The 16,587-nt window shown below is 32.6% G+C and overlaps 1 protein-coding gene across 5 annotated transcripts in view; it reads left to right on the forward strand.

Annotated features, from left to right (window-relative positions):
* STXBP5L (syntaxin binding protein 5L) overlaps positions 1 to 16,587 on the forward strand; it is a 399,447-nt gene that overhangs the window by 278,297 nt on the left and 104,563 nt on the right. For 3 of the 5 annotated variants that reach the window (XM_043594274.1, XM_043594278.1, XM_043594275.1), the window contains exons 19-20: positions 14,181 to 14,332; positions 16,311 to 16,382. In XM_043594274.1, coding sequence (XP_043450209.1) covers positions 14,181 to 14,332; positions 16,311 to 16,382 — 224 coding nt within the window. The remainder of the gene's footprint in view (positions 1 to 14,180; positions 14,333 to 16,310; positions 16,383 to 16,587) is intronic. The other 2 variants (XM_043594276.1, XM_043594279.1) reach the window with 1 other exon arrangement.

Raw genomic sequence — 16,587 nt, forward strand, 5'->3', positions numbered from 1 at the left:
CCATGCTGGGCATGACAGCCTGTTTAATACTCTCTCCCTCTCTCTCTCTCTGCTCCTCTCCCACTCACACATGCGTGCGTGCTCTCTCTCAAAATAATTAAATAAACAAACAAGCATTTCCATATACTGAAAAAATAAAACTAAAGTTGTATAAAGATTCCACTTGCAATAAAATAAAATAAAGTATCTAGGAAAACACTTAATAAAAGATTATCAAGACCTCTACCAACACGCACGCACACACACACACACACACACACACACAGACCTCTACACAGAAAACTATAAAAAGAAATTAACAAACCTAAATCATGGAGTGGAAAATTCAATAATAGTGTAAAGATGTCAGGTTTTCACAAAATGATCTATTGGTTTACCATAATACCAATATAAATTTTAGCATATTTTTTCCCTTGAAGTTTAAAACTGGTTCTAAAATGTATAGAGAAATGCAAAGGACCACAATTAACTAAGACAATACTAAAGAGAAATAGATTTAGAAGACTTGTTCTATGGGAAAGCAAGAGTTATTAAAGTTATATTAGTCATGACAGTGTTCTATTGGCACAGGAGAAATAGACAAATAGACCAACTCGCAGAAGAGTGAAGAAAGAGATCCAAGCATATATAACCAAATTGGTTCTGCAGAGCAATAGAGGAAATGACAGGTTTTCCCCCAATAAATACTACAAAGCCAATTAAAAAATATAGAGAGAAAAAATATGACTGTTCTTTCCCACTATATACAAAGATTCTAGAAGGTATTATAGGAGAATATCTTCATTACACTTATGTTAAGAAAATATTTCTTCAATGGGGCACCTGGGTGACTTAGTTAAGCGCCAACTTAGGCTCAGGTCATGATCTCATAGTTCATGAGTTGGAGCCCTGCATCAGGCTATGTGCTGACAGCTCAGAGCCTGGAGCCTGCTTTGGATCCTGTGTCTTCCTCTCTCTCTGCCCTTCCCCTGCTGGCGCTCTGCCTCTCTCTCTCTCTCAAAAATAAACATTAAAAATTTCTTTAAAAATATTTCTCCAACATGCTAAAAAATTATTAATCATAAAGAAAAACATTAAGAAACTCTTGGAAAAAAAGGCACCATTAGAGTGAAATGGTAGGGCAAGGAAGAGATATTTAGATTGTGTCTGACACTGGACTCATTCATATGCAGAGTGTAAAAAGAGTCTCATGAGTCATCAATAACAAAAAGACAAATAATAGAAAAAAATGTGCAGGAAATTTGATCAAATATCTCACAAAGGAAGATATGTAAATGACAAGTATATTTGCATATACATATGAGAAAGTACACAACCCCATTAGTAATGTTGGTAATATTTGCAAAGATATTGGGTATAGGAACTCTCATACATTGCTGCAGAGGGTAAACTGTTGAATCTACTTTATAAAATGTTAGCATTATGTACTCCATTTTAGCATACTTATGTTAGCCCACCCTATAATCCAAAAGTTTCGTTTCTAGGTATATAACCTAATGAAAAGCAAACACATATCTATCTTTTGATAAACATCTATCAAAAACAAGCAAAACTGCTTTTTTGGTGTAGGAAGTCAGATTTTGGAAGAGGAAAGAGTAGCAATAATTGTCAGGAACATGAATCAGCTGCTGGTAACATACTATTTCTTGACATAGTGGTGGTTATGTGGGATTGTTCACTTTTTGATAATCCATTGAAGTGTACAATTATGTACACTTTTATTTATAAATGTTACATATGAATAAAAGTAAAATATAGAGTTTTGAAAATACTTGAGTAATTTAATTTCTAGAAATTTATCCCACAAATATACTCCACATTTTAGTGCAAAGTAACTTATGAAGGATAGTCATTGTTGTATTGTTAATAGCAAAAGACTGGAAGCAATCTCATTGTCCATTAACAAAATTATAGGGGAATAAATTAGATTACATACAAATATTGGGAGTCATTTAAAAATTTTACATACTATGAATTTACATAGAATTAGCAAAATATCTAATAAAGTTCTAAAAATCAAGGTACAGCATATTACTTATATACTATGCAACATTGTCTTTCTATAATATGCTATAAACATCCACAAATAAGAATAACCCAGTTAAAAATAAACTATATAAACAGGCAATTCACAGAAGAAATACAAATGGCAATAAACATGAAAGGATTTATAACTTCACTAGTAACAAGTAAAAAAATTGAAACAAGAGCAATTTTTATCCATTATCTGAGAAAATTTTTAAAGATTGCTAACATATTCATTAAGAATATGAGGAAATGGATTCTTTTTTATATGCTTTTTTTTTAAAATAAAACTAAGGGGTACCTGGGTGGTTCAGTGGGTTAAGCATCAGACTCTTGGTTTCTGCTCAGGTCATGATGTCACGGTTCTTGGGTTTGAGCCCTGCATCAGGCTCCACACTGACATTACACAGCCCTCTTGGGATTCTCTCTCTCTCTCTTGCTCTCTGCCCTTCTGATACTCATGCTCTCTCTCTGAAATAAAAGAATAAACTTTAAAAATAAATAAAATAAAACTAAGCATATCTTTTGACTCTGAAATTCTAGGCTTAGTGAAATATTTACAATTTCTGAAGGCTTTCACTTATGCACCGTTAGTAGAAGCATGTTCCTTGCATCATTCCATATAATAGCAAAATATCTGGAACCTATATAAATCTACCTAAATAGGAAGATGCTGTCTTAAAAAACATGTTACTTTTGTACCTTCGAATACAATGCAACAGTTAAAGAACACAATGAAATATATCTTAGACATGTTTTAGTGAAAATAATAAAGTTATAGAACAAGTATAAGCTTGTTAAAACATAGAAAAAGGGCAAGAAGAATATAAAAACTGTTAATGGCAGTCATTTTTGAAAAGGAGATTGGCACACAGTAGACCAAGTAAGGGGGCTTTCATCTTACTGTTTGAATTTTTTCTTAAATATTTATTCATTTTTGACAGTGTGAGCCAGGGAAGGGCACAGAGAGAGGGGGACAGAGGATCCAAAGTGGGCTCTGCAATGACTGCAGTGAGCCCAATGTGGGGCTTGAACTCATGAACCGTGAGATTGTGACCTGAACTGAAATCGGACACTCAACTGACTGAGCCACCCTGGTGCCCCTTGTTTGAATTTTTTAAAGTAAAAGTAATTTTTAAGACTGAAAAAAAAACTTTAAAGAAAACTATACTTTGTGCCTCTGAAATGCTCTTTCCTTAGGGACTTGGGGATGTGAGTTGTTGAGTATCATCAGACACCAGAAATGGTTAGAAAATCTAGAGCCTATGGTATGTGACCAATGACTTGAAAGTCATTTGAAAGCATAAATATAGAAACTGATAGAGTGCAGCAAAGTAACTGAGAAGAAAATGTTGGAGAAAAAAGAAGGTGAGAAATCAGTCATTGAAGAAATCTAGTAAGAAGATTAAATGTGAATATTTTACTTTTATTCCAAAGACATAAAGAATTATGTTGAGTCAGCTCTTCTATTATTATCAGCTTTTCTTCCTCCCATTATTTCCAGAGGATAGAGAACCATACAATTTTGATGGCTTAGTGGAAGCTCTGTTTTTTAGTTACTGAGATAATCTAGTGCAGGGTTAAAGAGCATGAATGCTAGAGTCAGATTCTTTGGGATTCAAATCTTAATTCTGCTTTCTGGCTGTTGAATCTTAGAAGTTACTTAAAGTTTCTGTGCTCAATTTCCATATCTGTAACACAAGGATAAAATGTTGAAAGGATTAAATGTATGAACACATGTAAAATGTAACTTTTAAGGGCACCTGTTTGGCTCAGTTGGTAGAGTATGCAACTTTTGATCTCAAAACTGTGAGTTCAAGTTCCACTTTTGGTGTAAAGCTTACTTAAAAAAATAAAAATAAAAACAAAAATAAAATAAAATTTAACTTTTAGGTTCAGGGCAGAATACACATGACATATTCAAAAAGAACAATTGTGGAGCTTTTAATTAATGAATTACTTATGTAGGGTGTAGAGAAACGTGAAATAGTGTAGTATCCCAGGGATAGAAAGGATAGTGATTTACTACCACCCATAAAATAATAACTTGAAGATATATTTACTTGAATAAACAAAGTAAACCAATAATAGAGTGATTTTATCTTACAAATACAAAAAGAATTTATAAATGAAGAGAGAATCAAGATGGCAGAATAGGAAGATTCTGAGTTTAAGTTCTCCATGGACACACCAAAATTACAACTACATATAGGACAACTCTCAGAATGACCCAAAGACTAGAAGAAGAGCTCTTACACAACTAAGGATAAGCCACGTTGAGACAGGTAGGAGTGGAAGAGATGCAAGCTAGTCAGGATCTATATCCCCAGCATGGCAACCCACAAGCAGGAAGGATATCACATAAGTAGAGTACTCCCTAAGGAGATAAGGGTTTAGGTACCACATCAAGCACCAATGCCCTAAGGACCTGCACTGGTAAAATGTGCCCCCATAACAACTGGATTTGCAAATCATTAGAGTTTAATTCTGGGAGAGCCACAGGGCTATAGGAAAATAAGACTCCACTCATAAAGAGCCTGGTTCACAAACACAAACTCATCTGCACCAAGACCCAACAGAAAGGCAGCAGTTTAAAAGGAACCTGGGCCATACTTGAAGGAGACTTATTGACTAATTTTAGGCATGTTCTGTAGGGACAGGATCTGTAACAACTTTATTCAGGAATATGTGCATATGTGGGTGCCAGTTTTCATATTCCTCTATCAAGCTAGCCTGGTACTGGAAGGCACCATTTCTAATACCCTCCATCTACCTGGTTAGCATTACTCATTCCACCCTTGTATTCCCCTATGGGTCCATTCTACCCAATATACCTATAGCAGTTGCAGCCCAGCCACAATAAAAGGGAATACAGAACCCATATAGGGGACAGCCCGGAGCACCTGGTTCTGGTGAACAGTAGGGATTGCACTTCTGGGCCACACAGGAAATCTACCTAAGGCCATTGCTTCACAACTGGGAGATATAGCTGATCTATGTAATATGTAGAAACACACAAAGTGAAGCAAAATGAGGAGATTGAGGAATATATTCCAAATGAAAAAACTGATAAACCTCAGAGAAAGAACTAAATGAAACTGAGATAAGGAATCTACCTGATAAAGAGTTCAAAATTACAGTCATAAAGTGTTCACCAAACTTGGGAAAAGAATGGATGAACACAGTGAAAACTGCAACAGAAAGATAAATATTAAAAAGAACCATTCAGAACTGAAGAATACAATAACTGAAATGAAAAATACTTGAGGGAATCAACAGCAGATAAGATGATGCAAAAGTACAAATTAGTGATATAGAAGACAGGATACTGGAAATCACCCAGCTGAACATCAAAAAGAAATAATAAAGATCATAGCAGAAATAAATGAGGGAGGGAGGGAGAGAGGGAGGAAGGAAGGAAGGAAGGAAGGAACCAGGATATGATTCCTTGAAAAGAGAAACAAAATTAATAAACCCTTAGGAAAACTCCTCAATAAAAAAAGAGAGAGGATTCAAATAAAATCAGAAATGAAAGAGAAATAATAATTCACACTACAGAAGTACAAGGATTTTAAGACAGTACTGCAAACAACAAGTATGCCAGTAAATGAACAACATAGAAGAAATGGATAAATTCCTAGAAATATACAATTCCATGAGTAAATCTGAAAGAAATAGAAAATACGAATGGACCAGATACTAGTATGCAATTAAATCAATAACCAACATAAGTCTAGACCAGATGGTTTCACAGGTGAATTCTACCAAACATTTAAAGAAGAGTTGATATCTATTTTTCTCAAACTATTACAAAAAAATAGAAGAGGAAGGAAAATTTCCAAATTCATTCTATGAGGGTAACATTATCCTGATACCAAAACGAGAAAAACACTACCCAAAAAGAAATCTGCAAGCCAATATCTCTGCTAAACATAGATGCAAAACTCAACAAAATAATAGCAAACAAAATTCAACAATACATTAAAATGATCATTCACCACAATCAAGTGAGATTTATTCCTGTGGTGCAAGGATGGTTCAGGATTTGCAAATCAATCAACGTGATATACCACATTAACAAAATGAATAAAAACCATATGACTATCTCAATAGATGCAGAAAAAACATTTGACAAAATGACATCCATTTATGATAAAAACTCTCAACAAAGTAAGTTTAGAGAGAGTATACCTCAACATAATAAAAGCCATATATGAAAACCCGCAGCCAACATCATGTTAACAGTCAAACACTGAGAACTTTTCCTCTAAGATATGGAACAGGACAAGGATGTCCACTCTCACTACTTTTATTCAACATAGTACTGGAAGTCCTAGCTGCAGCAGTCAGACAAGAAAAAGAAATAAAATACATCCAAATAGGGAAGGAAGAAGTAAAACTTTCACTATTTCCAGATGACATGCTACTGTATATAGAATATCCAAGGGTGCCTGTGTGACTCTGTTAAACATATAACTCTCGATTTTGGCTCAGGTCATGATATGGTCATGAAATCAAGCCTCGCTTGGGGCTCTGTGCTGGGCATGGATTCTGCTTAACAGTCTCACTTTACCTCTTCTTCTGCCCCTCCCCCACTCATGATGTCTCATTCTTAGAAAACAAAAACCCTAAAGACTCCATTAAAAACCACTAGAGTAGGGGCGCCTGGGTGGCGCAGTCGGTTAAGCGTCCGACTTCAGCCAGGTCACGATCTCGCGGTCCGTGAGTTCGAGCCCCGCGTCAGGCTCTGGGCTGATGGCTCAGACCCTGGAGCCTGCTTCCAATTCTGTGTCTCCCTCTCTCTCTGCCCCTCCCCCATTCATGCTGTCTCTCTCTCTCTTAAAAAAATAAATAAACGTTGAAAAAAAATTAAAAAAAAAATAAAAACCACTAGAGTAGATAAATGAATTAAGTATTAAGTTGTAGGAAATTAATATACAGAAATCAGTTGCATTTCTGTATACTAATAACAAAATAGCAGAAAGAGAAATTAAGAAAATAATCCCATTTGCAATCACATCAAAAAGAATAAAATACCAGAGAATACAAAGAATAATTTAACCAAGGAGGTAAAACATTTGTACTTTGAGAATAATAAAACACTGATAAAAGAAATTGAAGACAGCAAAGCAAATGTAAAGGCGTACCACACTCATGGATTGGAAGAGTTAACATCATTAAAATGTCCATACTACCCAAAGTAATCTACATATTCAATGTAATTCCTATCAAAATACCAGTATTATTTTTCACAGAACTAGAACATGTACTTGTAAAACTTGTATGTAAGCACAAAAGACCCCCAATAGCCAAAGAAGTCTTAAGAAGGAAGAACAAAACTTAAAAATATCACAGTTCTAGGTTTCAAGGTATACTATGAAAGCTATAATAGTCAGAACAATATGGTACTGGCATAAAAATAGACACATTCACCAACAGGATAGAGAGCCCAGAAATAAACCCATGCTTATAATGGTCAACTAATCTATAATAAAGGAGGCAAGAATACACAATGAGGAAAAGACAATCTCTTCAAAAAATGATATTAGGAAAACTGGATGGTTAAATTGAAAATAATAAAACTGGACCACTTTCTTATACCATACACAAGAATAAAATTACATGGATTAAAGACCTCAATGTGAGACCTGAAACTATAAAATCCCTAGATGAAAACAAAGGCAGTAATTTCTTTGATATCAACCTTAGCAACATTTTTCTGGATAAGTCTTCTCATGAAAGGGAAGCAAAAGCAAAAATAAACTATTGGGACTACAACAAAGTAAAAAGCTTTTGCAAGTCAAAGGAAACCATCAACAAAACTGAAAGGCAACTTACTGAATGGGAGAAGATATTTGCAAATGACATATCTGATAAGGGATTAATTTCCAAAATACATAAAGAACTTACATAACTCAATAGGAATGAGTCTAATTTTAAATGAGGAGAGGACCTGAAATGACATTTTTTCCAAAGACATACAGCTGGCCAACAAACACATAATTAGATGCTCAACAGCACTAATTATCAGTGAAATGCAAATCAAAACCACAATGAGATACCACTTCATTCCTGTCAGAATGCCTGGTACCAAAAAGACAAGAAATAACAAGTGTTGGCAAGGATATGCAGAAAAGGTGAGCCCTGGTGCACTGTTGATGTTAATGTAATTTGGTGTAGCCACTATGGAAAACAGCATGTAGGTTCCTCAAATAATTAAAAACATAAACATCATATGACCCACTAATTCCACTGCTAAAGGTAATGAGAATAAAAACATTAATTCAAAAAGATATATGCACCCTTAAGATTATTGCAGCATTATTTAAAATAGCCAAGATAGGGAAGTACTCTTAAGTATCCATCAATAGATGAATGCATAAAGAAGATGTGACACATATCCTACATACACACACAATGGAATGTTACTTGGTCATGAAAAAGAATGAGATCTTGCTATTTGGGACAACATGGATGGAACTAGAGGTTGAAATAAGTTTGAGAAAGACAAATAGTATATGGTTCACTTATATGTAGAATCTACAAAACAAATCGAATGAACAAACAAAAAAACAAAAAAACAGAAACAGAATTATAAATACAAAGAAAACTAGTAGTTGCCAGAGGGGAGGGTGTTGGCAGGTGGAGCAAAATAGGTGAATGGGATTATTGGGCGCAAACTTCCAGTTATAAAATAAATAAATCACAGGGAGATAAAATAAATAAATCACATTTAAGGTATGCATACCCTACAAAAGAACTGTGCAATAGGTCTTTCTGCAGTGATGGCAATGTATTATAATCTGAGCAGTCGAATATATTACTGCTAATCACAATGAGCACCTAAAATGAAGCTAGCACAACTAGGAACTGAATTTTTAACTCTAGGTATAATTAAATTTTCTTTTAAAATTAAAAAAATTTAAATTTAAACACAGACAGTTTTATGATTATTTTTACATGGTGGTATATCAAGGGAAAAAAAAACAAAGCTATTTTTAAGACAGAATTATTAAATCAGTAATTTTCCAAAATGTATTTGTATTTGATTACAAATGTTATATGAGCTTTTTTCCCTAAGTTCGTACCAGTAACAAAACTTTTAAGGTATTTAAAAGCAAAATTTTGCTTTTTTTCCAACCCATTGAACAAACATATTTAAACCTATTTTTCTGAGTTGCTTTTAGAAAGAAGAGCAATTTCTTAAAGCATCACCATATTCAAACATATGAAATAGAAATGTGTTTTTAAAATATTTGACTTTTACTTTTTTTTTATATTTATATGTGTCCATACATTAACATTGTTTATAAATGCAAAATAGAACAGGATGCCTGTAGGGTATTTAGGGACTTTTTAATGTGGACTTTTAATTTCTATATATAAATATATTTTGTACTTATAAAACAGAAAAGTTAATTAACTCTTAGACAATTGAGAATAGCTGGTTTTTATATAAAGCAGTTTAAGATAGATGTTGAGTATTTAAAGAAACAAAGATGAGATTAATAAAAATTATTTTTATTATAAATGCTAAATCTTGAAAATATGTTCTTGTTGATTGATATTTTCTTTTGAATTTCCTTACCAACAAGATATTGGAAGAAAAAAAAAAATCTCACCTTTTCTTCCCACAATGAAATCATTTTATCTTTCAGGTAGGTTAACTAAAATATCCAATTTTTAAAAAAATCTTTGCCATATCATTCTCTTACTCTCCAGAACATTCTTAGGGACCAGAGTCCATAACTCTGTGTAATTCTCTGTCTTTTTTGTAGCAATTTAATTAACTAAATATTTATTAGTATTACAAATACTTTATTGAGGTATGTATATAAAATAAAAATCACCCATTTTAAGCATGACATATTAATTTTGACAAACATGCAAGACAAATATAAGTCATGTAACCACCAACAAACTAATGATATAAAAAGTATCGATCACCTCAAAAGGGTGCTTTATGCTCCCTTGCATTCAATTTTTACCTCTTCCTCTAGCCCCTCAATTTGACTGCATTTACTGTAATTTTATATAGAGTCATAAATCATAAATAATTTTGTGTTTGTTTTCATTCACTTAGCATAATGTTTTTGTGTTTCATCCATATTGTATATGTATCTGTGGCTTGTTCCTTTTCATTGCTGCATTATCCATTATGTGGATATACAAAAAATGTGTTTATACGATGGAAACTTCAGTTGTTTCCAGTTTGAGGCTTTTATGAATAAATTTGCTATTAATGTTCAAGTACAAGTCTTTGTGTAATATTTGTTTACATTTTCTTGGGTAAGAAAGAATAGAATTACTGGGTCATATGGTGAATTTAGTTGACCCTTGAACAATACAAGTTTGAATTGCATGGGTCCACTCATACATGATTTTTTTCAATACAATAATGTAAATATATTTCCCTTTCTTATGATTTTCTTAGTAACATTTTTCCTTTAGCTTATTTTATTGTAAAAATCTAATATATAATACATATACAATATATGTGTTCATTGACTGTTTATGTTACCAGTAAGGCTTCCAGTCAACTGTAGGTTATTAATAGTTAAGTTTGGGGGGTATGAAGGAGTTAAAACTTATACATGGATTTTGATTGTGTGGGGGGTAGGCACCTTTAACCCCTGTGTTGGTGAAGAGTTAACTATATATATTTATAAGGCAAACTATTTTTTAAAGAAGTTGTATTCTTTGTATTTCCAACAACAATGTATTCGAATTTCAGTTTTTCCACATGATTGTCAACACTTGATGTTACCAATCTTTTAATTCTATCTACTCTGATGGGATCAGTGGTTTTAATTTACATATTCCTGGTGACTAATGATGCTCAGCATCTTTTAAGTGCCTATTTCACATTTGTACATTTTGTTTGGTGAGATATCTGTTCAAATCTTTTGCCTATTTTTTGAAATCAAGTGTCTTATTAATTTTTCTGTACTGTGGAAGGTAAAAATTTAAGGCTCAATTTTTTACTTATGGATATCTAATTGTTTCACATCATTTATTGAAGACGATCTTTCCTCTGAATTCCTATAATGCTTTTGTCAAATATCAGTTGACCATTTATGTTTGTTTGTGGCCACTCGTTTCATTAAAATTTATTTTTATCTTTACTTCAATACCAGCCTGTCTTGATTCCTGTAACTTTAGAGTATGTTTTTCTCCACCTTCTTAAATATCTGGAATATATATTTTTAAGCATTTTTAATATCCTTGTTTGCTACTTTTATCATTTGTTTCATTTCTAGGTATGTTTCTTTTGATTTATTTTTTCCTTTGCTTATCAGTCATGTTTTCTGAATTCCTTATATGCCTGCTACTTTTTATATAGTGGACATTGTGAATTTTACATTATGGTGGTATTTTGTTTGATTCTTTTTAATAGTGTTGGTTATTTTTCTGGAAGGCAGTTATGTTACTTAGAATAATGTGTCTAAGCTTTTTTTTAAGGTGGAGTTCAGAAGAACTTTTAGTTTATGGCTAAATGTGTTCCCCACTCCTAAAGTGATACTACTATATCTGCTTTTTTTTGTCTATTAGGAGATCTCAGCAGTTTGTCTGGTAGTAACATGAAATATTCTCAGCCTTTTGATAACTTTGTGAATTGTTCAGCTTTATCTCTTTAGTGGTTCTTTCCCAAGCCTGGGGGAATTTTTTCACATGGATGCTCCAGAGAACCATTCTATGAGTCTGATATATTCTCCTTGTGTAGCTCTTTTCTCTCTAGTATTTTACCTCATAAATTCTGGCTGTTTTTATAGCATCAGAGTCTGATCTATTTCTCCTCAATTCAGTGCGACCACTGATCTCTCTGTGTTAGTTTCCTGTGCTAGTCTAGTCTGGAAAGTCTCTCCTCCATTCACTAAATTAGAACATTAGTTTAAATTAGAATACCCAGATTCCGGTACTGAAATGTTCTAAAATGTGGTGATGATTCCACAATTCTAAATACATTTTACTAGTAAGAACAAATATATTTAAAACCACAGAACTGTACACTTTATTTAAATCAGTGAATTTTATAATATGTGAAATATATCTCAATAAAACTGTAAATAAAAAACAAAACACAAGAAGAATACCTAGGTAAAGTTTACTTTGATTGTTATCCTTCTCTCATCCTATGTTGCCTGGTTGGTCAATCTGTGCAAACTGTGTCTTAATATATTTCGTACAGTTTTTTATTTAAGTTAGTAAATTAAACCCAGTATTCTAACTGACTTTTCAACAACCATTGCCTGACCTCCCCAACACTAAGGTATAACTTTCTAGTATTCTTATTTTAATTCAAAGAGAAAAATAATCATTCTGGTTGATGTAATACATTCTACTTTCCTATTTTTTTTCTTGTCAGTATTGAATTTGGGAACTCTATCATACCTGTATAAGTTTCGAGATATGAACTTGCTATACAGTATGTAATATGTATAATATTGCATTTACTTATTATAATATTAGAGTCAGTTCTACTTATGTATGGAAATTTTTCAAAGTATTTTAATAACAATTTTCTGATTTTGATGCTCATTAAAGCCCTGAAAAATAGATAAATCTAGTATTATAATTCTCATTATAAAGTAAAGAAACTAAGGCCTGACAAAGTTCATTAATTGTTTTCAAGGTCACATAACCTGTAAATGATAGAGATAGAATCTGCTGACTTAAAAAAAAATTTTTTTTTATGTTTATTTTTGAGAGACAGACAGAGATGAGTGGGAGGGAGGCAGAGAGAGAGGGAGACACAGAATCTGAAGCAGGTTTCAGGCTCTGAGCTGTCAGCACAGAACCCAACACGGGGCTCAAACTCACAAACCGTGAGATCATGACCTGCGCCAAAGTCGGTGCTTAACTGACTGAGCCACCCAGGTGCCCCTCTGCTGACTCTTATAACAATAGTTTTTGTTTTTGTTTTTTTTTAGTTTCCAAAGTCTGTCTTGTTGGAAGGTGTAGAACTCTATGTGAAATAGCAAAACATCTCATATGGTAGAACTTTTCATTTGTTGTAAGGAAGGAAGGCTATGTGGTGGAGTGGAAAGAAACTGAGAGTAAACCAATGGTTTGTCAACCAGATTCAATCTAAGTAAGAAAACAACACAGAACTTACATGAAATGAGCAAAACAACAGTCATGTAACTAGTGTTTGTTTAGTTTAGGGAGCAAACAGCACAAATTTACAATTGTTTAGCTAGAAGACATGTTGTAAATTCAGAAAAAGAGAATTTGTGTAAGCCTAATAAATATTAAGACTGACCAAAATGCCTGCTTAGTGCTAAGAGCTGTTTTAATTTCTCAGGAGAAATAAAAAAAATTAATCGAATGATGTTTGTCTTTTAATAGGACAAAAGTTAATAAGTAGGACAAAATAAAAAACAAGAGAGAAATTTTTAATTTTTTGTGAATGAAAATTGTATCTCTGTTTATATCTACTATGGTGTCAAAACCTTAGATATAGAAAGTTATTTTTTATGTAAATTTTGTGTTAAATATATACTGTTTAAGAAGAGAAATAATTTAGGGGTGCCTGGATGGCTCAGTCTGCCAAGTATCCAACTTCGACCTCGGTCATGATCTCGCAGTTTATTAGTTTGAGCCCAACATCAGGCTCTGGCTGACAGCTCAGAGCCTGGAGCCTGCTTCAGAATCTGTTCTCCCCCTCTTGCTCTGCCCCTCACCTGCTCATGCTCTATCTCTCTCTCAAAAATAAAAAAATATTTTTACAATTTTTTAAGAAAGAAGAGAAATAATTTGGAGGTTAATAATTATAATTTTATTTTTAAAAGGCATCTAATTATATACCTAAGCATCTATAGCTATTAGAGTATGCCATTTCTTGATCTATTTCCCCACTGCTAGCAAAAACATTTTATATGATTCTATAAAAAGATAAGACCAAGTTAAAGAGCAGATTGGGTAATCACTACTTAAATAATAAAATTGATGATAAAATATGACTGTATAATATGGCTATTATACAAGGTCACTCCATCCTGTGTAAAGGCATGGTATCCTTCCTGACGTTACACCAATCGCGACCTTACCTCTCCAACCCTAAGGCATTACTTTCCAATTATGTTTAATTCAGAGATTACAATAATAATGATTACTGTGATACGTTCTAGCTGCATTTTTTTTTTTTCTCTCAGAGTTGCATTTGGGAACTGCAATGGGTTGGCTGTGGTGGATTTTATACAGAAGACAGTACTGTTAAGCATGGGGACCATTGACCTATATAGATCAAGTGACCTATACCAACGTCAACCACGGTCTCCTCGAAAAAACAAGCAGTTCATTGCAGGTAGGAGATAAAACAAAATGGTTATGAACTTGATTAGTTCATCTGTTTTCTTACCTTTAGATTTCTTATCTTTCTTCTGTAATGCTATTCAAATGCATGGCAATATGAAGTCAATATAACTTATAATACTATGTAAATAAAATTGGGCGGAAATATAGTGAGAATCTTTGAAAGGATAAAGGAAGTGTTTAAATTTCAATTTGCTGCCAAAGTTAGGGAACACCTCAAGTTTCATAGGTTGAATTCCTAAGAAATAAGAGAAAATAAGAATTTATTAAATATAAAACTGCTGTGAAAATCAGGCTCTGTAATTGAAAAAATTATTTGCAATAGTTGTATTTTAACAGGATAGTTTTCTTCTAATATCTCTTCTAATATTCAAAAATATAATTTTAAATATTCACTACTTTTAATTGTTTAAACTCCATATTCTAGCTGTCACCTTTCTTTATTGGAGGGTGATTTTCTTTGAGGTATTTTCACAAATGCAATAAACATTATTAACATTTTAAAATGCTATGAAAGATAACATTTTGCTTGACAGGACCAATAAATTTGTATAACTATAAAGGAAAAATATATAAGGTTAATTAATATATAAGCAGAAATACTTTCTATATAATGCCAAATTTTGGTATGCCAAATTATCCAAAGTTTACTGAAATTTCAGTATTTATCCAAATAGTTGGCTTTGTAAACACTGACAAAATTTTGCATATTTTCTGTCCACTGATATAGTTTAGTTGATAAAAAAAAATCAGTTGACTCAAAGATTTGCAGATGGAAATACATCTATAGTATTATGTGTTTAGTTTATTAAATAGACTCATGTAAAGAATATTTTAAAATAAAAAGAGAACATTATGATAGGTGTTATTTACTAAATAGCAAATGTGCCAAATTTAACATCCAAATGTTATAATAAAAGAAGTTTCCCTTTGGACTAATGAAAAATTAACTTGATATACTGAAATTCTTCCCTTTGTTAATCTTTTTTCTTTTTTTTTTTAATGAACCTTAACCCTTTCCACGTTGCTAATTTAAACCCTTTTCAGGAGCACAAAAGTTCTCCTTCAGAATATAGAAGTCTCTTTGTTTCCTGCTAGTGATCTCAGCTTTTAGCATAATTTTAGGAATGCTGGAAATTTCAAATTGTATAGGTTCTGCCTCTACCTTTTCTGGCTTTTGAAAGGAAGGCAGAATAAGAGATTGTGCATGCATGTTCCGTAAGATTACCTCATGATTGGGAAAGAGAAGATTGATTTTTTAAAGTTTATGGACTCTAGGGTAGGAAAATATTAGGGTATAAGAGGCAATACTGGCATACTGAAAGCACAAATTGAATTTGAAAAACTGGATCCTATGCCAGTATCTAAGTTACTTACTCAGTTTATACAATGGTATGACAAGGTGTATATTGTGACAAACAACATAACTGTTACTTAATTTAAATTTATTGAGACTCAATTATAATTAGAGCTTAGAATTTTGATGACTTTAAAATCTGGAAAAACTGTGATGAAGTCATAAACTTTGTTCATATTTAGTGTATAAAATGACTACAATGAATACTCATTTTATATTATAAAAATAAAATACCAAAGACTAAAATCCCTAAGCTGTCTTTTTAATACTGAGGATTGAAGACAACCATTTTGATTTTTATGAGGTAACATAAGTATTATTTACATGTGAAATACGTTTACTACATAAAAATCATATGACAAATATGACATCTACTCTTATATTTGATTAAATAAAATTACTATAGCACTGTCATCATTCATCTATCACCTCTTACTTTCTAATTGATTTATTTTTTTAATATCTCCTTTCTAATTTGGTTACCTAAACTTGCTGCAATTTCTTCATCTTGGCTGTTCTAGATTCTGGTATGAATCACTTCCTTTCACTTTAGACTATTTTTCTCTCTTTCCCCTGCCTGCTGCTGATGCTGATGTTCTGGCATGTTCCAAAGACAACTTTTGCATGCGTGGCCTGTCTAACTTTTATCCTGATTTAACGAAACGGATCCGTACTTCCTATCAGAGTAAGTTCTATAAAGGTTAGGCAAATAGCTTTTCTAAGTTTTAATGCCTGATTTAAACCCATACATCTGTGCTTAGTAATGTGTTTTTTAAAACACATTCAGCATGCATGCAAATTTTTGTTTTGTTATGGAAGTGCAACCTGATAATTTTAATAATTATATAAATACTTCAAATAGCTAATATCATTTATCCATTTATTCACAC

Source organism: Prionailurus bengalensis, chromosome C2 (assembly GCF_016509475.1).
Source record: "Prionailurus bengalensis isolate Pbe53 chromosome C2, Fcat_Pben_1.1_paternal_pri, whole genome shotgun sequence".
NCBI lineage: Eukaryota > Metazoa > Chordata > Mammalia > Carnivora > Felidae > Prionailurus > Prionailurus bengalensis.